We start from the raw sequence: 26,272 nt of genomic DNA, 5'->3' as shown, positions 1-26,272 counted from the left end.
GGTTTTTTTTTTTTTTTTTTTTTTTTTTTTTTTTTTTTTTTTGGTAAGAAAGCATAAAGAGAAATAATTTTATATGAGAAAGAGTCTTGTATGGTAGATTTAGTCCTAAAGTAAAATGACTGATTGTTTAAGAAAGAGGGATGTTCAGGACAAGCCAGAAAGTCCAAACATGTCATGAACAGTCTGTGTAAGTCACAATAAGAAAATTCAGTGTTTAAAAAAAGTTTTATATGATCAAGTTGTCTATTAAAGTATAATAATCTTTCTAGAAATTGCGCTTGACATTTACAAACACTTCTACACTAAATAATTGGTTAGAACAATGACATTTTCTTAAGGGATTGACTTACTCTTAATAAATTATAAGAGATTTTAACTTTTTTTAGCCCAAAGTTCAACTTTTATTGCATCTCACCGTTTTCAGTTTTCTTTCTCCTTTTAAAGGACACAAAATAGTATACTCCTCTTCAACTCATTTTCAGCTCGTAAATCATTTTTCCTTGAGTTCTGTTTATTGTGGATCAATACTAACAATGTTTTCTTGAAGATCTAAAGGAATGTCTTCTTCCAACATAATATTCTGTACAGTATAGAAGGTCTTTTCTTTTACCTTTTGGTAACTGGTCTAACAGATTTTACATTTTATTGAAACAATTCCTATGCCATTATTATTAAGTTTTGGTTTGCTTAGGGAAAAAACTGAGATAAAATTTGTTTTTAAAATTAAGGTTATTACATCCATATATTTTTCTGTATGTACTTTTAAAGTACTTGTGACATTGAGTTACAGGACTTCGACTCCTGGGACTAAAAAGGACACCAAGCCCTGCTAAATTTTAAACACTGAGAACAATTAAAGCCTCATCTTCAGGCCCAGTAGAAGATGCCAATTAAAATAAACTACATTCCTGAGTCATAGGGCCAGAAAATAAAATTATTCAACTCCTCAAGGCCCAGGGACTATCACAGAAGAGGTGAATATGTGAGATTGTAAGGGCCAATTTTGAGAGATAAAATAAGTTCAGTTTCCCTATAAATTAATAATTAATGTCAAAGACACACTGATTAAAGACCAACACATAAGCCCCTATGTCAGATTAATAAGGTTTTTTTGAAACATTAACAGACTCCTTAATAAAAGTTATAAAAGGTATATGGAAATTATATCTTATGGTCAAGATTTTAAAAACAAAATTTTTTTTTGAGATAGTCTCGCTCTGTCACCCAGGCTGGAGTGCAGTGCCATGATAATGGCTCACTACAATCTCCGCCTCCCGATTCAAGCGATTCTCCTGCTTCAGCCTTCCGATTAACTGAGATTATAGGCACATGCCACCATGCCCAGCTAATTTTTGTATTTTCAGTAGAGACAGGGTTTCACCATGTTGGCCAGGCTGGTCTCAAACTCCTGACCTCAGGTGATACACCCGCCTCAGTCTCCCAAAGTGTTGGGATTACAGGCTTGAGTCACCACACCCAGCCAAGATTAAAATTTTATAGATTGCTTATAAAATTTTTAAAAACAAGGGCCGGGTGTGGTGGCTCACACCCATAATCCCAGCACTTTGGGAGGCCAAAGTGGGCAGATCATGAGGTCAGGAGATCTAGACCATCCTGGCTAACATGGTGAAACCCCATCTTTACTAAAAATACAAAAAATTAGCCAGGTATGGGGGCAGGCGCCTGTAGTCCCAGCTACTAGGGAGGCTGAGGCAGGAGAACAGCATGAACCCCGGAGATGGAGCTTGCAGTGAGCCAAGATCACACCACTGCACTCCATCCTGGGTGACAGAGCAAGACTCTATCTCAAAAAAAAAAATGTTTTTTTAATTGGCTTCATACTGTTTATTAGGACTTATCGTTTGGAAAATTAAGTGTCCTCTCTCAATGAAAGTTTTTGCCTTTTTTTGAAATCCTTGAGTTATCACTTTGGTCAGATGAATGACTTGTTTTATAATGACCTGTGATATCAGGTGTTTTTAACTTTTGATATTTTACAAAATTTCTAAAATCAAATTATAAATTACGTCTTTTTTCTGACCTAATTAATCCTTTAAGATATGAGGTTGCCTAAAGTCCAAAAATTAATCCTTTAAGATATTGGGTTTCCCAAAAGTCCTAGTTTGACTTATTTGATATACAAATTACACAGGAAACAAGTCAAATATAAAATGATATTTTATTTTATTTGGGCTGTATTTGTATAAATATGTTATTGGTATATGTTCCAAAATTATGGGAAATTCCTATAATTCTGATATGACTTAGTATACACTATCAATAATTATAATTGTTATGTTAAATTATTGTGTGCCACAGAAGTAACAAATTTCCTTGTCAATTGTATGTCAACTATGACTGACCTAAAACTGTCATCTACAGACAATTGTTGTCTTGCTTTGGTACTTTTTAGAAGACGGCTTTATAAACAACTATAACACTCTAACAGATACTCTCGAATACAAATTTCTGATAACTTTGGAGACTGTGACATCAGAATAGAAGAAAAACATTTAAGACTCATGGAAAACGGAAATATTTATAAATATCAAACAGAACAAGAATTAATTATATGGAGTGACCTAATAGAAGACTGAAATAATCTTTTTGACTTTTTACTTAAAACTTTATTGCTGATCCTTTGTTTTGTTTTTTTCATAGTCAAGGAAACTTTTCTTTTGAGCTATTGACAACTTTTAACAATTTAGTATATGCCTATGAAACAAACTTTAAAACATACTTGTTTCTCTTTGATTTCTCCAGAATTTGGAAACTATTTATGAGTATTCTTAACTTTTGAAAATACAATTGTTTACATAAGTACAGTAATAATCTATTTTCATTTATAACAGGACATAACTAGAGAAACTGGTTATTTCACCAAGACTTTGACGGGAATGTTGTGCTTTCCTTTAAAGATCACACTTGACTTACGGAGCCAAAAAAAAGCCCCTTGGGAAAACTGGCCTCTCATACCTGTTGGCACAGTCCCTGTAAAGGTCTTCAGCCAGGCTGACCTATGATGAGTAAAGAATGTCACTTTCTGACAGGCCCAGGAGCCCCAAGTTTATCTCGGAACCTCAAGAGGAGACGAATTCATCCAACTCATAGGTATTTGATGGTACAAATACATGACTGGGCTTGGCTTTTAAAAACTCTTATCTAAGATTCTTTCTGTGGAACAAAGTTCCATCAAAGCCAATTTAAAAGCCTATGTTAAAAATTTTTTCCTACTACACTATATACAAGTAATCAGGCCAAGTATAATAAAAGAAATCAGTCCTAGCATGATTTGTCTTTAATAAAAATGGGAAACTAGAGAGAAAAATTATATTTCAAAAACTATAGGACACCTGTTATTAGATTCTAGTCTTGCTTAATGTTGTTCAATTTTTACTGTTTTCTACAGTTTAAACCAAATTCTAATTTTTCTTGGCTACAAGTCTCCAAAATAATGTTTTCAATTTTTTTCTTTTCCCCCTCCACCCTTCCCAATTTAGAGTCACTGAAAACTAAGCTGTGCTTTCATAAAGCCCTACGAACTGAAACTAGACAACTTAAACTGCGGAAGAAAATAATAGCAACCTATTTACATACATAAGCCATTTTCATACCTGCTTACTAAAGTATAGACTTCAGAGTAATATAGCCTATACCAATTTTCCAAAATTGCTCTTTTGTTTTTGTTTTTCTCCCTTCCTCCCCCTACTTTCTCTTCATAGGACACGAGACTTCACAACCTACTAAAAATGAACTTTCCTAATAACTCAAAACATACCTATCTGAAAATAAGCCATCCTAGCCATGAGGGATCAGACAAAACCTGAGACCAGATTAATTGTCTCCTAAAATGTTTTCTCCAAAAGATTTTTTAAAAGGGGGAATGTGAAATGAAAATAAATCTTGGGACCCCCAAAATCACTAAAGAGAAAAGCCAAACTGGGAACTGCTTAGGACAAACCTGCCTCCCATTCTATTCAAGGTCACCCCCCTACTCACTGAGATAAATACATATCTGATTCCCTCATTTGGAGAGGCTAATCAGAAACTCAATAGAATACAATCATTTGTCTCCTATCTACCTATGACCTGGAAGCCTCCTCCACACTTTGAGTTGTCCCACCTTCGCCTCGAGTTGTCTCACCTTTCCAGACCGAACCAGTATACATCTTACACATATTGATTGATGTCTCATGTCTCCCTAAAATATGTAAAACCACACTGTGCCCCTACCACCTTGGACACATGTCATCAGAACCTCCTGAGACTGTGTCACGGACACACATCCTCAACCTTGACAAAATAAACTTTCTAAGTTAACTGAGACCTAGCTCAGATTTTTGGGGTCCACCATACCTATCAGCAGTTTCTTGGTATGAGAAAGAAGAGAGGGAGGGGAATTTGGAGCTGGTGAGAAAGATAACCGTTGTTTGGATAACACAGACTAATTCCAGTCACTTCAACTTTTGTGGCTTGGTTTTTCCTAATAGAAGTGGAGTTAACGTCCAACACCTTCTGAAGATAGAAAACACTTAGTTTAGAATGCGCTTTCCCATGTTATATTTCACTTTAAGTAAGCATTTTACTTTAACATTTCTCAATCTTCAGCCTCTCTTCCTTCCTATTACTTCCTTGTGGTCTTCAGCCAGGCTGGAAAACTTGGTTTTCCTCGGATATGTCCCTGTGTTTTCCAGCCTTCACCCCACTGTTCATCTGTCACTTCTATCTACCGTGCTGACACCTAACTGCACTCTTCAGATCCTATCCATCCTGTAAGGCTCCTCCCCAAGTGCCAGCTCCCTTATCTGTGTTCCACACACACTTACTAAGTTCCTCCTCCCGCTGAGGACTTTGGCACTCTCTGCTCTCAGGCCCTGTATCACACGTTGCTACATGTCATTAGTGTCCTTGTTTGTTAGAGAGACAGCCAGAGTAGTAAAAAGAAGCTGTTCTGAGAATCATTTACCCAAGGCTCTAATCCTAGCTCTGCTTGGACATGAGACATATTGAGGAAGTCATATTTTCACACTGCTCTCAGCTTCTTTTTGCTGTGTGTGTGTGTGTGTGTGTGTGTGTGACAGAGAGAGAGGGGAGGGAGGGAAGAAGGGGAAGATGAGGGGTGAGAGGGAGAGGGAGGAGAGAGGGAGGCTTGAGGTGAGATTCAAAAAGTTTTTCCTGGTTCTAATAATCGAGAAATACTTCCTCCTCAACACTTTCTCCCACCACAGGATTGTGAGTCCCTTTACAATAAAGGCTGCATCATTTTCATCTGAGTTCCCACAGCAAACAAGGCTTGCACTTAGACCATTTAGACCCTCAATACATTTATCCAACCAATATCTTGTTTTATCCTTATGGTGCCCTGAGACAGTGACTCCAGCCACAGATGCAAGCCTTGGGAGGTACAAGGTGGCCCGCCAGGACCACACAGTTAAGAACAAGCCAAAGAAAGGCTAATTAGAGGGCAATGTCCAGGGAATGCCCAAAGGACTACTTAATGCAAGTACTCCCATAGAAGGCCCTATCAGCCCTACGGGTCTAGAGCAGCGGTTCTCCACTAGGGGTTATCTTGCCCTCCAGAGGACATTCAGCAATGCTTGAACATTTTTGGTTGTCACAACTGCGAGGGAGGGTGCAACTGGCATCTAGCAGATAGAGGCCATAGAGGCTGCTTAACTTCCTACAATGCACAGAACCCCACAACAAAGAGTTAACCAGCCCCAAAATGTCAACGGGGCTACGGTTGAGAAGCTCTGCTCTACATATCCTCACTACATATCACGCACCTTCTCTCCTCTCCCATCTTTCCTTAATCCCATTTTCCCCTTCTTTTCCCAGGATAAGCAACAGATTCTAGATGATATTACTGGAATATGGGAGCTGTGGTATGACACACGTGAACACTCAAACTTACTTCCTTGTCATGAAGGCATAAAATTCAGTCAAGATTTCATAAAATCTCCTCACATCTTTTGAATCTCCCCAGCTTTTGAGGGGGAAGACTTTCCTGATTACCAATTTTGTATGCCACGGGGTGAGGTTGGGTGGGCAAGAGGAAGGAACAAGGGTGCCTACCCCTCCTAAGAAATATTAGAAATACAGAGCATCATTTGACGAAAACCGATCTATGCCACTCTTCAAAGTTACAGAACAGACTAGATGGCGAATACCTGCTCTACAAGAAAAGGAGAGGGCATTTAAGAATCAGTTTAGGCCAGGTGCAGTGGCTCATGTCTATAATTCCAACACTTTGGGAGGCCAACATAGGAGGATTGCTTGAGTCTAGTAGTTCAATACCAGCCTGGGTAACGTAGTGAGATCCTATCTAAAAAAATAAAAACCCACTAAAACAAACAAACAAATTAGCTAGGCATGGTGGTGGTGTGGGCTTATAGTCTCACCTACTTGGGAGGTTGAGGTGGGAGAATCATTTGAGCCCAGGAGTTGGAGGCTGCAGTGAGCTATGATTGCAACAATGCACTCTAGTCTGGGTGACAGAGCAAGACCCCGTCTCAAAAAAAAAGAAAAAAGAATCAGTTTACAGATTTACAGATTGCCTGTCAACAGATACGAGAGAGACATTCATTAAGAGCTCAGGTGTTCAGAGTTGCTGCCAAAAGAAAGAAAACGAAGCGAGAGAAGACAGCAGCCATTAGCAGATCCAATTTAGAAAAGCTGTTGGCACATAACGTTTCAGGAACACAATGTGTGAAGGACTCCTGTATCACAGTAAGTTGAAGTCAAGATCATACCCAGGGCCGCTAACATGATACCTCTCTTAGCCATTCTAAGAGTGCACCAACTCACTTGCTTTAGGATTTTCCCCACGTAACTAAAATAGGCTTCCTTCCTCCTCTTCTTTCTCCACCTCCTCTTCTTCCCAGTGGCTGAGTTGGCCCGCTCATACTTCTTTTTCACTGGGAAATAAAGCTCAGTCTTGTTCTTAGGGAATCTTAGGTCATTTAAGCAAATGAAATACATGTTGAAAGCTCAATCCTTAGGCCACTAGCTCAGAGCACTGGCTGTATGCAAGTGTGTGCTCCGAAAAGGTTTTATAGGGAGGGCTTGAAGGTATGCTTTCCTAATTAAATTAGTGATTACACCTGCAAAGATGAAGGCTCTCAGAATCCATAATAGATATTAGGTGTAGGCCGGCACAGTGGCTCACACCTGTAATCCCAGCATTTTGGGAGGCCGAGGTGGGAGGATCACTTGACTCCAGGAGTTTGAGACCAGCCTGGGCAATGTGGTGAAACCCTGTCTCTACAAAAAATAAAAATAAAAAATTGTCAGGCATGGTGGTACATGCCTGTGGTCCCAGCTACTTGGGAGGCTGAGGTGGGAGGATCACCTGAGCCCAGGAGATGGAGGCTGCAGTGAGCCATGATCATGCCACTGCACTCCATTCTGGGTGACAGAGTGAGACCCTGTTTCAAAAAAAAAAAATAGAGAGCGAGATTAGGTGTAGACTCCAAATGAGAGAGGCTACTTTGATGCAATGGCCATTAATTTACCAGGCAACAGTCATTTCAGAAGTTATTCTTTTATTGTACCTAACTCAAGGTGTTTTTATTACATGATTCTTAGCCGCTAAGATTTATATTCAAAAGACTTGGAGTGAAACCTGGAAGACAGATTTTTCTAAAGCATGCCAGGTGAATCTAATGACCAACCAGATACGGAATTTATTGATCTATGAAACCTTCCTGAAACAACTACACAAGCTTTGGGTTGGAGTGGAGGAGGCATATATGCACAGACATTGCACTTATGCCTTGTATTTGTATTTGCATCAGGAGAAAAACGCATCCTCTGAAAGGCAAGCATGTACCTGGTTATGCAATAGCAATTAGGAACTCGGGTGACAGCATGAACAAGAATGCCAGGAAGTCACTGTATCTACAAGACTGAACTTTGAGAAATCGTAGATAGGCCGTGAACTTCCTGCAATTAGTATATAAGCTCAGCTACAAGGAAGTGACCAGCCTGACACGAACAAACAGATAAGAGGACACCAGAGAACCAGGGTGTCAAAGGAGAGAAAAACCAGATCAGAACAGACACTCTTTCCCCTACCACTGGTTATAAGTTGCACCAAAGCCCCGGTGAAAGGGAATGACAGATAATAATAGTGCTGTCAACTTAGGAGCCCTAACTATGTCCCAGATGCCACACTAACATTCTTTATCCCATTTAATTACCAGAGCAATGCTATGAGGTAAGATATTAGCATTACTCCACTTAACAGAGAAGGACACTGAGGTTCAGAGGGCTTAAGTGACTTGTACAGGGTCATATACAGTGTCTGAGTGGCAGAGCCAGCCCTGGAGCCTTTGCTTTCTAACTCACATTCTACCTCCTTCCCAAACTGAACACCAGAGCCCCACAATGTTTGCAGTTACACATGTGCTCTACATAATTGCTACATGTATCAATTCATTGCTACATATATTCAAATGTAACCTATTTATAGTGTAGGTTGAATTCTTCTGAATTATTTCTTTGATACTCTGCAAAGTCCTGAACTTAAAACCCTGAAAAAAAATCTGAATAGTGCCTGAGTTAACAACGACAACAAAAACTAAACAGAATACCTCTATGTACTGGAAAGGAACAAGTATGAAAGGAAAAAGTAGTTCCTTGTTGCCTAGTTGTCAAAACCATGCCCCCACCCCACCCCCAACTCTTACTCTCAAGTCACCAGTCTCACCTTTTAACTCTCTATTTTAAAATGCGAGTTTTATGGCCGGGTGCGGTGGCTCACGCCTGTAATCCCAACACTTTGGGAGGCCAAGGCGGGCAGATCACTTGAGGTCAGGAGTTCAATATCAGCCCGGCCAACATGGTGAAACCCCGTCTCTACTAAAAATACAAAAATTAGTCAGGTGTGGTGGCAGGCGCCTGTAATCCCAGCTACTCGGGAGGCTAAGGCAGGAGAATTGCTTGAACCTGGGAGGTGGAGGTTGCAGTGAGCGGGAGCACACCACTGCACTCCAGCCTGGGCAACAGAGTGAGATTCTGCCACAAAACAAAACAAAACAAAACAAAATCAAATAAAATGCCATATATACACAGAGCATGTATGATAGAGTAAATCAGAAGGTTTTTCGTTTTGTTTTGTTTTTGTTGTTTTTTTCTCATTATTTTAAATAAATTCAAGTCACACTTTAACAGAGTGAATCAGAAGTTTTAATGCAAATAAGTACAAATTGGCAGATAATAACCAAGGCTCCTTGGGATGGCACTCTTCACGTGGAACAGGGAAATGGGACGAGTTGTGCCAGGAGGGATGTAAACCAGGGCTGTATGTCAGGAGGATGCCGGAGAGCACTTGGGGAATGGGAAGAAGAAATGTGATGTTGCAGTGAGGGTGTAGCATAGAGGGCATTCACTCATTCAAATATATTCAAGAAGGCCAGGTGCAGTGGCTTATGCTTCTAATCCCAGCATTTTGGGAGGCCAAGGCAGGAGGATTGGTTAAGCCCGAGTTTGAGACCAGCCTGAGCAACATAGGAAACCCTGTCTCTACAAAAAAATTTAAATAAATAAATAAATAAATAAGCCAAGCATGGTGGCACGTGCCTGTAGTCCCATATAGTCCTAGCTACTCAGGAGGGTAAGGTAGGAGAGTTGTTTGAGCCCAGGAGTTTGAGGCTGCAGTGAGTTGTGATGGCACCACTGCACTCCAGTCTGACAGAGCTGGACTCTGTCTCTTATTTTAAACACACACACACACACACACACACACACACACACACACACACACACAAGAAATTTTGATCCCCTACTAAGTGCAAGGCCCAGGGCTATACATGTAAATGGTAATAAATCAACAACAGGAATCATAAAACTCACATAGAGGAAAATCACAGGGTGATCGGAGACTCACAGGCATCAATTAGAAATCTCAGTCTGCTAAAAAGGACATGCCACAAATTATCTGGTTCTAATAACTCCCTATTCTGAAGATAAAAGCAGCAATTGCACTAATAGCAATGCTAGCTTGTATTTACTGAGTGCTTACTGCCCACGTTAAATTACACAAAGCACTTTATAGATGTCACCTCACTTCACACTTGGAGGTGGGTTTTTCTCATCTTTATTAAAGGTGAGGAAACTGAGGCTTATGCAAATGAGCTAATTTGTTCAAGGTCATACAGACCTAGCACTTGAACTCCAGTGTATGACACCAAAATTCCTCTCAATATTTCCCCAAGTTTGGTTGGCCCCCTGCCCACCTGCAGCAGAATCTCCTCAGCTGCTTATTAAAATTCAGATCTCTAAGCCTCTGGTGCAGGTACCTAAAGTTTGGGTACCACTGTGCCACCACTGCCTCCTGAGTACGGGGAGGATGCTACTCTTAACCGAATCCTATTCAGTTCAGGAGAGCTAAGTAGAGACTTGGAAAGGATGAGAACACTAAGAGAAAGTGATATTGTGAGGAGATAAGCAAAGTCAGACTGAGACATTGAGACGCTGGACCTCAAAAAGATCGGTGAAATCAGAGTTGGAATTTTATGGACAGAAACCCTAAAGACATGTCAACTTGAGAAAAGTAGGAGGCTCCTTTCTACCTGGCCCTGACCTTGGCCCCCCAACTTGATTACAATTCACTTCAAGCTGGTCCTACCTTGGTGGCATATCAACTCCAAAGGACAAGTCAAGCTCATAAATAGGGATAATGAGGAAAACGAAGATGGGACAGTTGGGAGATGGTTGGCATACAGGGCATGGAGCGAGTCTAGGCAGTGGTTCAGGACTAAGAGTGAGTGAGCTGTTTGTTTGTTCGTTTTGTTTTGAGATGGAGTCTTGCTCTGTCGCCCAGGTTGGAGTGTAGTGGCATGATCTTGGCTCACTGCAACCTCCGCCTCCAGGGTTCAAGTGATTCTCCTGCCTCAGCCTCCTGAGTAGCTGGGATTACAGGCATGCAACACCATGCCCAGCTAATTTTTGTATTTTTAGCAGAGACGGGGTTTCACCATGTTGGCCAGGCTGGTCTCGAACTCCTGACCTCGTGATTCGCCCACTCGGCCTCCCAAAGTGCTGGGATTACAGATGAGTGAGCTGTTTTATGTAGATATATCTTCTGGGCATGAGGGAGGCCTAATGAGGCAAATGTCCCAGGTAGGTGCAGACATTGTGGCATATTACAGAGGGGATTCAGGCATTGGATGGGATATTGGGTTACATGACCTCTGGGATCTCCTAGATTGAAATTTTCCCCTGTATAATTTCTTCGGGGTTCAGGTTGTCAGATTTGGATATAAGCCTGGCTCATATTATTTATACCTCTAGATATTCTGAAGAATTAATCCAGTTGATTGGAAAAAGTCAGAGGGTCATGCTGTGCATTTTAATTCAGGATCTTAACCCTAGCAGATGGATACTGTTGCAGCTTACCAGTTGAAAAACTGAGAAACTCTAGATAAATGGCAGGAGGAAAGCGGTTTAGGGGAGCAGATTATCCATCACCCTAAATACGATGTTGCACTCTTCCTGGAATGTCAGTTCTGCAGATACTGACCCAATGTGAATGCTAGATGAAACTAGTACTAACTAGTACTAGGTATTTGATATTGTAGTAGTTGTTGTAGTATCTAGTACTATTTATTACTATCATATCTTGCACTAGTTACTACATATTGTTGGGTTTGGAAGAAAACCATTCCAATTCCTTTCTTCCCTCCAGCTGACAAAGTAGCAAAGTACTTGGAATTGGAATGGTTTTTTCTTCCAGTCCCAAGAATATCTCCTCTTTAACTTCTACTCTAAGCTTTTAGGAGAAAAAGGGGACAGAGAAAAGGAAGACATCATCCCAATATTTAGAAAAGGGAAAGGAACAGAAGTTCTGGGGTTACCCAGAGAAGATCTAGGGTGTTGCTCTCCCTCACTTCTCCTTACCTTACCTCCTGAACTTCGTCTCACGAAATGCAATGTCTTTTTTTTTTTTTTTTTTTTGAGACAGAGTCTCACTCTGTCACCCAGGGTAGAGTGCAGTGGTCCGATATTGGCTCACCCGGGAACCTCTGCCTCCTGAGTTCAAGCAATTATCCTGCCCCAGCCTCCCGGCTCTATCTCTTAATTGAATGTCCATGCTGGGTAGTGGGAACTACCCATTACATGACCCAAACCAGATATTTTGAGTTCTGGTCTCAGCTCTACCATTGCCTCACTTCGATCTAGTTAGTCAGCCACTCTTCCTGGGACTCGGTTTGTCCATCTATAAAGAAGGATGTTTGATATGACCAAACATCCTCCTTTATATATATCATCATACTTAAACATGTTTAAGTAACAACATTCTAGTCCTGAGAATCTTGCTACTTAAAGTGTGGTCTCAGAACCAGCAGCATCAGCATCAATTGGGAGCTTATTAGAAAAGCAGAATTTCAGGACCGGGACCTACTAAATCAAACTCTGCATTAGATCCCTAAGTGATTTTTTTGTTTGTTTGTTTTTGGTTTTTTTTTTTTTTTTTTTTTTTTTTTTTTTTTTTTTGAGACGGAGTCTCGCTCTGCCGCCCAGGCTGGAGTGCAGTGGCCGGATCTCAGCTCACTGCAAGCTCCGCCTCCCGGGTTCCCGCCATTCTCCTGCCTCAGCCTCCCGAGTAGCGGGGACTACAGGCGCCCGCCACCTCGCCCGGCTAGTTTTTTTGTATTTTTTAGTAGAGACGGGGTTTCACCGTGTCAGCCAGGATGGTCTCGATCTCCTGACCTCGTGATCCGCCCGTCTCGGCCTCCCAAAGTGCTGGGATTACAGGCTTGAGCCACCGCGCCCGGCAGTTTTTGGTTTTTTTGAGACGCAGTCTTGCTCTGTCACCAGGCTGGAAAGGAGTGGCACGATCTCGGCTCACTGCAACCTCCGCCTCCCGGGTTCAAGCAATTCTCCTGCCTCAGCCTCCTGAGTAGCTGGGACTACAGGCACCTGCCACCATGTCCAGCTAATTTTTGTATTTTTAGTAGAGATGGGGTTTCACCATGTTGGCCAGGATGGTCTCGATCTCTTGACCTCATAATCCACCTACCTCAGCCTCCCAAAGTGCTGGGATTATGGCATGAGCCACTGCGCCTGGCCCCTTAAGTGATCCTTCTGCACTTTAAAGCTTGAGACATCCTGCCTTAAGACACCATCAATCCATGAATAGATTGTGGTATGTCTTTTTGTTTTCCCTCTCATGGGTTCCTATCACACTCTCAAACTTTCTAGCTCTAGGACTGCTTCCAATGGCCAGAATTGCTTGAGATTTAGTGATTTTCTGGTTTGGGGCTTAAGGAAAGGCCATATGGCCCTTAAAATGGAACAATACATCTACACACATCCATTTACTAATTAACTTGCTAATTAATTCACCTACTCTACTCCAGAAATACCCGTTGGGTACCAAGCACAGCTTGAGGGGTTGTAGATATGAGGATGAGCTGGGCACAGCCCCTGTCCTAGAGAGTTTAGGGATATGCCTGAACAGCCAACTCCAACCAAGCATGATAAACACTTCCATAATTACTGAAAAGATGCATTCCCTTTCAATGTTTGTAGTCAGAAACTACGTCATAGCTAGCAGGAATAATTTTGGAAGCAGTTGCAGGTTGTCCGCCTCCACCCTCTGATTCTATCTTTCCTGTGGCCTTACATCTGTGGCTTGTCTGCCCACACAGGGGGATGAGTTATTGGGACAGTCCCTGTCTGGTGACTCACAGGATACTGACGGTAATGGCTTGCTACAATTCTTCTCCATTCCATAACAATCAGGAATTGTGGTGTGATCTTTCCCTTAGCTCAGGAGTCCTTAACTTGGGGCCCGTAGAAGAGAGGTTACTTCCAGCGGTGGAGGTGAAGAGGTGGCCCATGTGCAAACTGTTCTGTGTATGTGCTTAATATATGTGTCTCAAGAGAAAAAGTCCACAGGTGTTTTTTGTTTTGTTTTGTTTTGAGACAGAGTCTCGCTCTGTTGCCCAGGCTGCAGTGCTGTGGCACGATGTCAGCTCACTGCAACCTCTGCCTCCTGGGTTCAAGCAATTCTCCTGCCTCAGCCTCCCAAGTAACTAGGACTACAAGTGGGCACCACCATGCCCAACTAATTTTTGTAATTTTAGTAGAAATGGGGTTTCACTACGTTGGCCAGGCTGCTCTTGAACTCCTGACCTCATGATCCACCCGCCTAGGCCTCCCAAAGTGCTGGGATTACAGGCGTGAGCCACTGTGCCCAGCTGGAAGTCCACACTTTTTATTAAAGGATGATGAAACCTAAAATTGAGAAGCAGTACCTTGCTACTCTCCTCTTGCTATGGACACCCTTGTAGTAGTAGCTCCTTCCTTCTCTTCCTCCTCTATCTCCTCCCCTCTTCAGCTGACATCTCCCAACTCCCTCTGTGCTTAGCTTCATTAGTTAAAAGGACCTCTGTCTGTGGTATCACAGTCACTCCTGTCCCCAACTCAACACCATCACAGGTAAGCATAGCTGGACCACAGGAACGATGGGGAAAAGAAGTCTCTAGAACTCAAAGCCAAGTCATTAGCAATTGGCTGGCTAGTCTTCTGTCTTTAAGAGTCAGAGGTGAGAAGATGAACTTTAAAAATCACTTTTTGGGCTTTCAGGATGGTTTAGGGTAGTGATCCCTGCCATGAAAACTCCTTTTCCTTTGTCCTGTGAGATGTCTATATTGTCAGGTGGGGGGTTAGGGGAGAGAGGGGACTCTACAGGTGGGTAAAAGTCATCAATGACATCAGAGAGCCAACTGTCAGGTCTCTTTATACTTAAATAATTTTTAGGCTTCAGAAACCATGAAAAGTACATATGCTATTTCTGATGTATCATTCTTAGTTCAAATCCAGGGTCATGCAGTAAAGAGGAGGAGGTATGTTTTGGATATTTTCTAAGGCAGAGTTCCAAATCATTTCTATATGGCTGTAAGTACATAATGAGGTTATTTTGCAAGATATATTTGCCTTTCTACTTCTGCTCTGTGATAATATGGGATTATAAAATAAATTTATAAAATGCCCTTAGAATACACTGTGTGACTATTGTTGTTGTTGTTGTTTTCCTAGCCATTCTGTTTCTGTCTTGCCAGACTCATGCTGAAAGAGTCGTCTTCCTTGGATGCAGATCCCCTGGTAAAGGGAGGGACGGCAGGGCAGCCCAGAAACATTCTGGGAAAGTTGAATGGGAATAAACATTTGCGGTGGAAAATTCAGGGTTGATTTTCGTGGATCATCAAAAGTAGACCCTCTGCAGCCACTGGTAACTGCTGAAGGGTTTTTGGAACAGCAGCTTTTGGTCAGTGTGAACACACAGTGTGCAGGCCTGGCCCCAGGGCAAAAACAAACACAGCCCTGAGATCTGCTTCCGGGGCAGGAGATGAGACTGAGGTTAATGTTGTACAACGACTAATTTGCAACGCAGAAAATCTACCAATGGGGATGGATTCACAGTCTCACATTTTATGACCCATAGGTTCATAGACCATTTCATATTCATTTATCAAGCAAGTGTTTATTAAGCACTTCATCTCTTAGGCACTATACTAGGAGGTGCCAGAGTTACGTTTACATCAAAAAACAGAAAAGACAGCTTCCAGCCCTCATGGCCCTTAAAAACAAGTGAGAGAGATGGACAATAGGCTCAAGGGCATTTAGTGCTGTAATGGGGGCAGCACTTCCAGGATGCTGTATGAGAGGAGGAACAGCCAATTCTAATTTAGGAGATTATGGAAGATTTCTTGGAGGAAGTGATGTTGAGACTGAGAGCGGAGAGATGAGCAGAAGTTAGCTAGGTCATAGGAGTGAGGGGTGGGGTGTCAGGGAGAATTTCAGGCAGAGAACAGGATGCACCTTCTCCAGGGTATATGGATATATTTGACATCTAATTATTTTTGTTTTTAGAATTACCTGTTCAGTGTTTATAATCTCCTAGCACATCTATGCCAAACAGAGCTAAGAAGTACCCTGGACCAGGGTTTTCAAAAATATCTGCTGGTTCTTCAGTTCTGGAAGGTTTGCAAAATTCTGATGTGACTTTTATTTCTAAGTGCTATTTAATTTTTTTAAAGTAAAAAATTTTATTTTAGGACAGTTTTAGATTGCTATTTAATTTTTAAGTTTAAATTTCAAGCCGAGTATGGTGGCTCACACCTGTAATCCCAGCACTTTGGGAGGCTGACGTGGTCAGATCATGAGGTCAGGAGCTTGAGACCAGCCTGACCAACATGATGAAGCCCCGTTTCTACTACAAATACAAAAATTAGCCGAGCATGGTGGCACACGCCTGTAGTCCCAGCTACTCAGGAGGCTGAGGCAGGAGACTCGCTTGAACCCTGGAGGTGGAGGTTGCAGTGAGCCAAGATCGTGTCACTGCACTCCAGCCTGGGTGACACAGCGAGACTCTGTCTCAAAATAAATAAATAAATAAATAAATAAAATAAATAAATTTCAAACTAATTTCAAAGTTACAGAAAAGTTGTGAGGATAGTACAAAAGAAAATCCCTCAAAAGTCCCATATATTTTTAACGACTTTACCAGTTGTTAGTATTTTGCATCATTTGTTTTAATCATTTATATGTCTACCAACATATATCCATACCCTCTTTCCACCTCCTCATCTCCTTATTATTATTTTTATTATTCTTGCCAAACAGTTTGAGACATCATTTTACTCCTAAATACTTTAGCAGATATCTGCTAGAAACAAGGACATTATCTTGCAGAATCCCAGTAAAATGATCAAGTTCAGAAAAACTAACATTGATACTATTCTACTATCTAACATCGAGTCCATATTTGAATTTCACCAATTATCCCAATAATGTCCTTTACACTTTTCTGGTTGGAGATCCAGTCCAGAATCACACATTGCCTTTAACTGTGATGTGCCTCAGCCTCTTTGTCTTTCACACCATTGATATTTTTGAAGAATACAGGTCAATTGTTTTGTAGGATGTCCCTTAATGTGAGTTTGTTTGATGTTTCTTCATGATTAGATTCCATTTATGTATTTTTAGCAGGTCAATGATACGTGTCTTTTTCAGGAGATCACATCAGGAGGCTCATGGTGTCTGTGCGTCTCATGATTGGGGATATAAACTTTGTTTTATTTTTAGTATATTTTAAACTGTAACAAAAACATGCATCTCCAAATGTGTTTCTACTCAAATTTTGTCACAGAGAACGTGCATAATGAGCTAATCTGCTCTAGGTTACCTCGATTGAATACAGACCTCAGCATTCTGTCTCTCCTGCCAGCTTTGCATATACCTGAACTTTGCTCAAGTGTGCCATTGATTAATAAGGTTGTAACTGCACATTGGCCTAGAAATGCTGAATGTAAAGTTGTATGGCTAACAAATTACTGCGTAGTTATACAAACCAGAATTTCCTTGACACTGTACAATAAAAACAACATACAAAAGTAAACTGGAATCCTGAGGCTAATAGTGAGCCCCATTGAAAGATTTGGGTTCATCAAGAGAGCATCAATGCCTAATTTTACATTAATTTGGACTTAAACAAGAAATTAATAAAATACCCTTTGCATATGTTGTATATGTGTTTTATATGTTGGGTTCCTATATAAGATGTTGATTAAAATCAGGATCTCTTACTTTGGCCTTTTGGAAACCACATTGTATCCCACCATAGCTCCTACCCACTGTACAATTTCTGCAACCCTCTCAGTCTGCAAGCCTTGATGTTTCTTTTCCTAGAACCTGGGATTTTGCCCTAATTTTTAACACCCACAAGGGCTCAGGGAACACACACATGTAATTTACCAATAGGTTTTGGGGTGTGGTCCCTGGATACTCCAAAGTCACACAGTTCGAGATTTCTTTCTTTCCGTTTTGAAGTTCAGTTCTGCTTATGTTTAAACATGCCAATACAAACATTAGGAATACAGCCATACCCTATGCAATAACCTACTTAGCCACTGACCGACATCTCCACAAATGACCCAACCATAGGTCAGTCCTACCTTATTCCAGAGCTTTTATTCCACGAATGAGGACACTGAGATCCAGACAGGTGGATCTCCTTCTGAAGGACAGCTGCTAACGTAGTCAGATGCAGCCCAGCTCTGCTGGTGCCAGGGTTTGGGGTGGTTTTCTGATGTCAAAGGCAGTCCCTCAGGAGGTGACAAAGCCACTTTCCTTTCTCTTGGCAAGCGTGGGTGGCTGGCAGCTGAAGCAGGCCTTGGGCAAGGTCCTTCAGTCTGGTTTACTCATCTCAAACTCACGCAGAGTTGAAGCCCAGCCAGGTCCTTGGAGGCCTCTAGATTTCCTAGTAGATTTTGTAATAGAAGATGTCCTAACAGAAACACAGGACTGAATAAATGTAGATGCCTTAGAAAGTCATTTATTTAAAAAAATAGCTGTGCATGGTATCATACACCTGTAGTCCTAGCTGCTCGGGAGGTTGAGGCTGGAGGATTGCTTGAGCCCAGGAGTTTGAGGTTGCAGTGAGCTGTGATTTCACCATTGCACTCCAGCCTGGGTGACAGAGGGATAATTTGTCTCTAGAAAAAGAAAAAAAAAAAAAAAGAAAGAAAGAAAAGAAAGTCTTTTGTAGTATATTTTCATTGGGAAAACTCATTCTAAGTTCAAAAACAATTTTCCAAGCTCAACCAATGTGTCAATAAATTGGAGACTACTTACAACTCACTTCATTCCATTGAACCAATATGGATTTCATATTTATATATGCAAAGTAGTACAATAGCTATTTGGTGGATGCCCAAAGGATGGTCCCATGCTCAAGTCATCTGCAATAATCCTGGAGAGATGATACATAGATATATTAAAAACTTAATAATCATATAAGGTCATGTCTGATGACATGCTCGGATGAGTGGAAGAGAAAATGGGCCATTGGAGATTGGAGGTAGTCAGACGTGGTTGAACGCTGCGGCTCCTAAGTCAAATGACCTGCGTAAAACCGCAGCTGCTCCACTTCCTAGTCGTGTGGAAAGTTTGTTAAAAGTTCTCTAAGGCGCTGAGAACAGCTCTGGGCATTTTTGGTGCCTCCAAAATGTTAGCCATTATTATTATCTTTCAGTCTGTGCTTGAACCACCACTTCAAAAATGGGCAGGGTGTGAGTAGAGAGGCGGGAGTGGGTTTTGGAGCAGGGTGACAGAATCATACTGAATTGTCCTCGCGAAAAGCTCCACGAACTACTTTTCTTTTTTATTTATTTATTTATTATTATTATACTTTAAGTTCTAGGGTACATGTGCATAACGTGCAGGTTTGTTACATATGTATACTTGTGCCATGTTGCTGTGCTGCACCCATCAACTCGTCAGCACCCATCGACTCGTCATTTACATCAGGTATAACTCCCAATGCAATCCCTCCCCGCTCCGCCCTCCCCATGATAGGCCCCGGTGTGTGATGTTCCCCTTCCCGAGTCCAAGTGATCTGATTGTTCAGTTCCCACCTATGAGTGAGAACATGCGGTGTTTGGTTTTCTGTTCTTGTGATAGTTTGCTAAGAATGATGGTTTCCAGCTGCATCCATGGCCCTACAAAGGACACAAACTCATCCTTTTTTATGGCTGCATAGTATTCCATGGTGTATATGTGCCACCTTTTCTAACTTTGTTGGCAGCTACCAAGTGTGCGCGGCAGGCGGCCATCCTCTTGGCCGCCTGAGATCCCAGCGCCTGTCCCCAGGGGGCGCTGCCGCCCAGCTGCCGCCGCCCGGCCCGGCGCGCGTCCCCGCCGCCCACCCGCGCGCGCGCGCCGCCCAGGTGAAGAGGCGGTGGCCAGGGCCGCGGCTGGGGCGGGCTCCTCAGTGGGCCAGGCGGGGCGGAGTCGGGAGGCCTGGGCGGGGCGGAGCCGGGGCGAGCCCCAGGCCGGAGGCGGGACCAGCCGCCGCCGTCTCTGTCTCGGTGTCCCGGCCCCTACAGCGCCCGGCAGCCGCGGCGGGAGGAGCGGAAACTGCCGGGTGCGTCCCGTACGGAGCCGCGCCGGCCAAGAAGGCGTCGAGGAGCAGCGGGGCGGCCTCCGTCCGGCCCGGACCCGCCGAGCGGCGTGCGCGCCCCCTCCCCGTAGCCTCGCGGCGAGGCCTCGCCCCGGCCCCTCCCGAGCTCATCGCGGGCCCCTGGAGCGGCCCCGGCGGCCCGAGCGCGCCCACCTGAGTCCCCGCGCCGGCGCCATGGCGGAGCAGGAGAGCCTGGAGTTCGGCAAGGCGGACTTCGTGCTGATGGACACCGTCTCCATGCCCGAGTTCATGGCCAACCTCAGGCTCAGGTGAGGGCGGAGCGGCCGCGCGCAGGGGCGCGAGGCTGCGCTTTTCCGAGAGGGGGCGCCTCCGGGCGCGGCCGGATCCGGGGTGTCGGGGGGCGCCCAAGCTCCAGGGATGGAGGGGCGGCCGGGCTGCCGTGTCCGGGGGTCTGCCGAGCTCCGCAGCTGCGCTTTCCCGAGAGCGGACGCCCCTGGGGTGCGGCCGCTTTGGGGTGCGGGGGGCGTGTCGAGCTCAAGGGCCGGGCTTCCCTGAGAAGGGAGCCCTGGGCGCTGTCCTGGGTTTGGGTGCAGGGGGTGTGCCGCGCGGAGGGCGCGCTTCCCCGCGCCAGGTGAGGGATGTGGGCGGGCCGGTGACCTCATGGAAACTGAAGGGAAATAACTTGAGCGAGAGTTGCGGTGGCCCCGAAGGCCCTAGGAGGACTCAGGGTTATTTTAGAGAGAGGCTGGCGTCTCGTCCCGGCTTTACACTTGCTTCTTTTCTTTCTTTCTTCGCCACCCCCCCGCCCCGCCTTTTTTTTTATTCTCCTGGCGTAGTTCCATCCTGTCATTCAGGATGCTATGGAGTGATCCCCGAGCTGTCTGTTCCGGGACACTGGCTATTTTTTTAGTTACTCTCTAAACGTAATTAGACACGTTTCCAGACATCGAAGAGACTGGTGTACTTGCCAGTGCCAAGATAAACTGTCTGAATTTGACAAGACGTTCATGGCTTTGGTTTTTTTCAAGGAGTTAGTGGATGGAGCCCTTGTGTTACTGACATCCTTGAGAACGTAGTCACAACTCATCGCCCCAAAATGGGCTTCCAAGATGTGAATTTGTTTTAGAAAGCCCTTTACATGGGATTATTTCACCCTTGATAGAGTAATATGTAAACAGTTTTAGTTTGACTTAAACGTTAAAGTAAGTGGAGTTTCAAAATAGCTGAGTTTTGGTGTGCGTGTGTGTGTTTCCCTGCAAGCTTTGGCTCCATTTCTTCTAAGGTTTATAGCTAAACATCACTCCTTAAACTTATAAAATGAAAAATCATAATCTAGGCTTGGGTGCTTAACTCTACTTGCAGTTTTAACTACCTCTGTCAATCCAGTTGACAGGGGTCAATCAGATTTATTACATACCAGCATAATGATAGGATGTTACATTTCTGATCAAGTTTTGGATGCACAACTTTTATAGAAATCACCTCAAATATTAATCAAAATGACATACTTCTACATCAGCTATAACCAATATCCATTATCATAGTGATTAAGAGTCTGATTGTTGAGATTAAAATTCTAGTTCTACTACATTTTTGCTGTGATTTTTGAGCAAGTTACTTAACCTCTCTGTGCCTCAGTCTTCTTGTCTGTAGGATTGGGTTTGTCCTGAGGGTTAAATGAATTATTAATAATATGTGTTTGTAACTTCAAAGATTAGTGCCTGGCAAATCCATATTAGCAAAACTGTTTTAAGTTTTCCCAAGTGCACGTAAAATAGATAAAGGGGTAAGTTACATAGCAATTTCATAGATTAAGGGTGTTTTAAATTAAGAGATTCTACTCCCCTGCCCCCAGGAAATAAGTTGTGTGCTTTGAGAAATGCCTTTATAATTTTGTCACTCTCGGCTTATAATCATTTCAGATTTTCAGACATTGGTACATGTATTATGTACATACTGTATACAAGACACTGTAGTAATAGTTGAATATGGAGCCATTCATTTTAACCTCCATCTGTCACCTCCAGCAAATACATGACCTCAGCCAGAGCTTTTGCAGAATTTTCAGAATTTGAAATTGAAGGCATAGAGTCTAACAGGGCTACATTAGTTTGTAGGACTACTCTGCAATAGAATTGAAACTCGTGGTTTTTTTATAAGTAAATTGAGGGAAGGCACTTAGAATTTCTGCTTTTTTTTTTTCCCTAAAGCATTAAGTCTCTTAAGTGTGAGGTTTGAATCTCAAGATAGATTACTAAGGTGAGGCTAACAACTCCTATGTGTAGAGAAGAGAATGCTGCAATTTTTTAATATTTATATTTTTTAGAGATGGGGTCTTGCTATGTTGACCAGACTGTTCTTGAATTTCTGGCCTCAAGCAATCCTCCCATCTTGGCCTCCCAAAGCACTAGGATTATAGGTGTGAAACACAACGCTGAATACTGCAATTTAATTCTACTGTGTGCAAGGTACTCTAGGAGATAAGCTAGGAGGATCCAAAGAACTACAAGATGTGCTTCTTACCTCTCAAAGGGGCGAATCTCAATGAAGACGTGGAGAAAGGTGGAATTTTCTAGGGGGTGATTTAAAGAATAGTTCAAGAAAACAACATCAGGAGGCTGAGACAGGAGGATTGCGTCAGTCCAGGAGTTCAAAGCTGCCATAAGCAGCTTTGATCACACCGCTGTACTCCAGCCTGTATAATAGAGCATGACCCTATCTCTTAGAAGAAAAAGAAGATAGAAAGAGAGAGAGAGAGAGAGAGAGAGAGAAAGAGAAAGGAAGGAAGGAAAGAAAAGAAAAGAGAAAGAAAGGAAAAGAAAGAGAAGATAAAAGCCTTATAAAGCTTAGGTGATTATTTGTCAAGTGATTATATAAATTGTTCTGTAAGTTCAGAAGAGAGAGAGATGCCTTAGATTGACTCCAAAACACCTTATAGAGGAAGAGAGGAGTTGAGCTGAGTTCCAAAGGGTGGGTAAGATTTGTAAAGGTGGACACGTGGCTGGAGAGCATTCCAGGTGGTTTAAGCAGCATGAGCAGGGGTTGGCGGCATGAAAGCTGACTCTGGGTGACAGTGAATAAGCTAAGTTGTTTGGAAGGGAAGGCTTGGTGTTGTGGAGATGTGGGAGGAATCACCAGCTCTCCACATGGCCAGTGGCTAAGGCCCAGGTTTTTAGGTCTACCTTTATACCCAATCTCCACATCATTCAAGATCCTGGGTGTACAGATGTATATGTATTTGTACATATCTCATCTGTGTGTCCTTGATGACTCTGAGAATTGGCTGTGGTTCTCATCATACAGATCAGTGATTATTCGTGACTTACTTATAAATTAAAGTAGTTGGTTCACTGTAGTCATAAACACAGTGCCAGCAAAGGGTAGCACCCTTACCCTCCTCTCAAACTATAAATTCTGGCCCAGACAGAAAGCAGTCCTCTCTTTCCTTTCACTTTGCAGAAGGTGACCAGAAACCCACCACTGCATAATCCAGATACTATTCTGTGATGCTGAAGTGTTTTTGTCTCCTGGAATATTGGTGGTTGGGCACATGTCTGGTTGTACATAGCTGAAATTGAACGTGTTTGGTCCATTGGTGGATATGGGTATGTGAGTGAAATTCCTATGTGTGCTTATACCTCATGACTCCTGCCCTCCCAAGCTGCAGTTCCTGCTCTTACTCCCCAGTCTGGAATGTCCTGTCCTCCCTTCCCACCTGGCTCTTCTGCAAGGCCTGTTTCCTTCCTTTAAGGCGTGTAATAGTCAAGCACTCAAGGCTGCAGGTGCTTCATGGGTCTGTGTTTTCTCAATAGCAGCACCTAGCGCAATGCTGGGTACAGAGTGCCTTCCTTTGTGGCAACATTTTTTTGAAGAGGGAAAAAAAGTTTCAGTTACTTTTTTTTTTTTTTAAGCTTATGTGGCATTGTCCTTTTAGAATTATCTTGTTCTTTTGCTATTAATCTGGCCTTCTTTTTCCCTCTTGGAGCTAAAGCTTGATTTTTAGACAACTGCCACAATTGACAGAATTTTCTCCTACCATTTTTACTTTAAAAAATTGACCTAGATATGTTTCTGGATGGGGCAAGAGTAAAAGAGTGATGTGGATTAATGCGAGTTAGGATATCTGAGAAGGAGCTTCAACTTGTATTTCTTGCGTTATAACAAAACCTGCTTGTATTGTGAGGGCTCCTTCTTTCCCTCCCAGAAGTCTCTTGTTGGGGGATATTTCTTTTGCCTTTTTGGTGGAGGTGGAGGTGGTGGTGGTAAGTTCCTCATTCCAGTTTCCAAGGATCTCTGCCCAGGAGTAAGACTCCTGTATGAGTCCTGCCTGCTTCCATGGTCAGGAGCAGTTCCTGCCAGCAACCCTGATGACCAGTTGAAGCCCAAACCACAGCATCCCTGTCCTACCATGTTCTGCTTTCTCTGTAGCCGCTTCCTTTTTAGATGTGGAGCTCGTTGGTTCCTTTTCTCCTTACTTGGACCATTCCTATACATGAGTTCTTCCAGCATTAACATCAGCTTTGCACCCTCCCTCTGAAAGTCCTGCCAGGGCAAGCTGCTTGCATCTTCTCGGTGTGCTCCTTACTCTGCACACTCCTCACTCTCAGTTAGCCATGTGCATGAAAGGAAGAATACAGGCTACTGCTCAGGAGTGGACTTGAGCCGTGGACGGTGTCCTTGACAGAAATGCTTTCCATTTTATAGGACAATGAAATATACGTTAGGCTTCCAGAGGTCCAGTTTCTTAACTTGCTTTGTTATTGGTTCCTGTTTTGAGAATAAAGCATCTATTCAGCCTTATATCTTGGCTTCTCAGAAAGTTAATTTTTCCCCCTCTCTTTTCTTAATGGGTTTTGTCTTCCATAAAAGGAATCATCTGAAGCACTGTGCGTGCCAAAGCTCCATGCAACTCCTCATTTTTAACCTAACACAGCATGTATTTTGTACCTTTGCTTAGGCCTGTGATTTTCAGCCTTGTCACTAGTGACATTTTAGACTTTTGTAGGGGCTGTCCTGTGTGTTGTAGGATGTTTAGCAGCATCTCTGGCCTCTATTCACCAGATGTCAACAACTCCACTCCTCTTTCGTTTATGACAACCAAAAATGTCTCTAGACATTGCCACAAGTCCTTGGAGGAGGGGTTGTGTGTGGGTGGGTGTGTTTGTGCTCACACACATGCAATATTGTCCCTAGCTGCGAGCCACTGACCCTTACTGTTTTCACCCCCTGGAATGTCCTCCTTTCATCATCTCTGCCCTCATTCTCTGCCTGCCATACTCTTACTCATCCTTCAAGACCGGATGTGAGAAATCTTTCCCAATCCCCCAAAACAGGTCAATGTCACGTTCTCATGTGCTCTCAGGATACGTGGACGTTTATTCGTAACGGAGAATTTATCATATTCATAGGTTGCTTCCTCATCAACCTATGGAATCATCAAAGGCAGATAGCCTGTTCAGAGGTAGATCCAGGTTTTCTGGTGCTTTGAAACTCATAATGCTTGGGGGCAACCACCTTTAAGAAAAACAATGTAAATCATGAATGCAGAATTAGATGCAAGGCTTTGGAAGGGAAAGGTGCAAGTGAGTGACTGTGAAGCAAACCTACCTTTAATGCTTTTGTGTTTTCAGTGATGCTACAGAATTTGCCCTCCCCCATGTTTAATACATCTTAAAATGAATTAACTGAGTACTCAAATGTTGGCTCATTGTTCTTCAAGCAGTGGAATTCTTTCTTTCTTTTTTTTTCTTTCGCATACAATCTTCTCAAAATATTGTACTTTAATAGAACTTAACTGTGTTTTGGGGCAGTGAGTTATAGATTAGAAGAAAGACAGGAAACAGACACACACACACTCACCACACCACCCCTGTATTCTTTCTCTGTGGCTGTTTGGTCGTTTGGAAAATTTGGTGGGACAAAGGGTTTCTCTTGCTTGCCAGGGGAAAAAAAAAAACCATAGATACCCTGGGTGGTCTTCAAGTAAATGTAAACCTGCCATTGGTTCAGGCCTCTAGTTAGAAATAGCTCTAGTTAGATTTATAGGAGAGGTGAATGGCACACTAAATCTTTTTGGCTTCCATGTGAAATTCTTTGGCAACCTCTTTTGAAGGCCTTTGGAAAAGGACAGTTTGCTCTCTGCCTGTTTTGCACATTGGCTTCATATTGGGACAAAAATGGGAATTTGGGTTTTGGAGCTGCCATTTGGAGTGAATCACCCTGCCGCCTGGTTTCCTTTCCTACTTTGTGACAGAGTTCCGAGACTATTTTTATTCAGGGTCATTTCTTGACCCTGGAGACTTCTGCTGAATTTAGTTCCCAAATAGAGCCAGATGTGGG

General features: G+C 42.9%; 1 protein-coding gene across 3 annotated transcripts in view; it reads left to right on the top strand.

The window, feature by feature from the left end:
* Positions 1-19,846: 19,846 nt before the first annotated feature.
* MYO1D (myosin ID) overlaps positions 19,847-26,272 on the top strand; it is a 386,969-nt gene continuing 380,543 nt past the window's right edge. For all 3 annotated transcript variants that reach the window (XM_025361795.1, XM_025361796.1, XM_025361797.1), the window contains exon 1: positions 19,847-20,241. In XM_025361795.1, the coding sequence (XP_025217580.1) occupies positions 20,147-20,241 (95 nt within the window). In that variant the 5' untranslated portion in view covers positions 19,847-20,146. The remainder of the gene's footprint in view (positions 20,242-26,272) is intronic.

Source organism: Theropithecus gelada, chromosome 16 (genome assembly GCF_003255815.1).
Source record: "Theropithecus gelada isolate Dixy chromosome 16, Tgel_1.0, whole genome shotgun sequence".
NCBI lineage: Eukaryota > Metazoa > Chordata > Mammalia > Primates > Cercopithecidae > Theropithecus > Theropithecus gelada.
The sequence above is the reverse complement of the archived record's forward strand: the minus strand, read 5'-3'. Positions and strand labels throughout refer to the sequence as shown.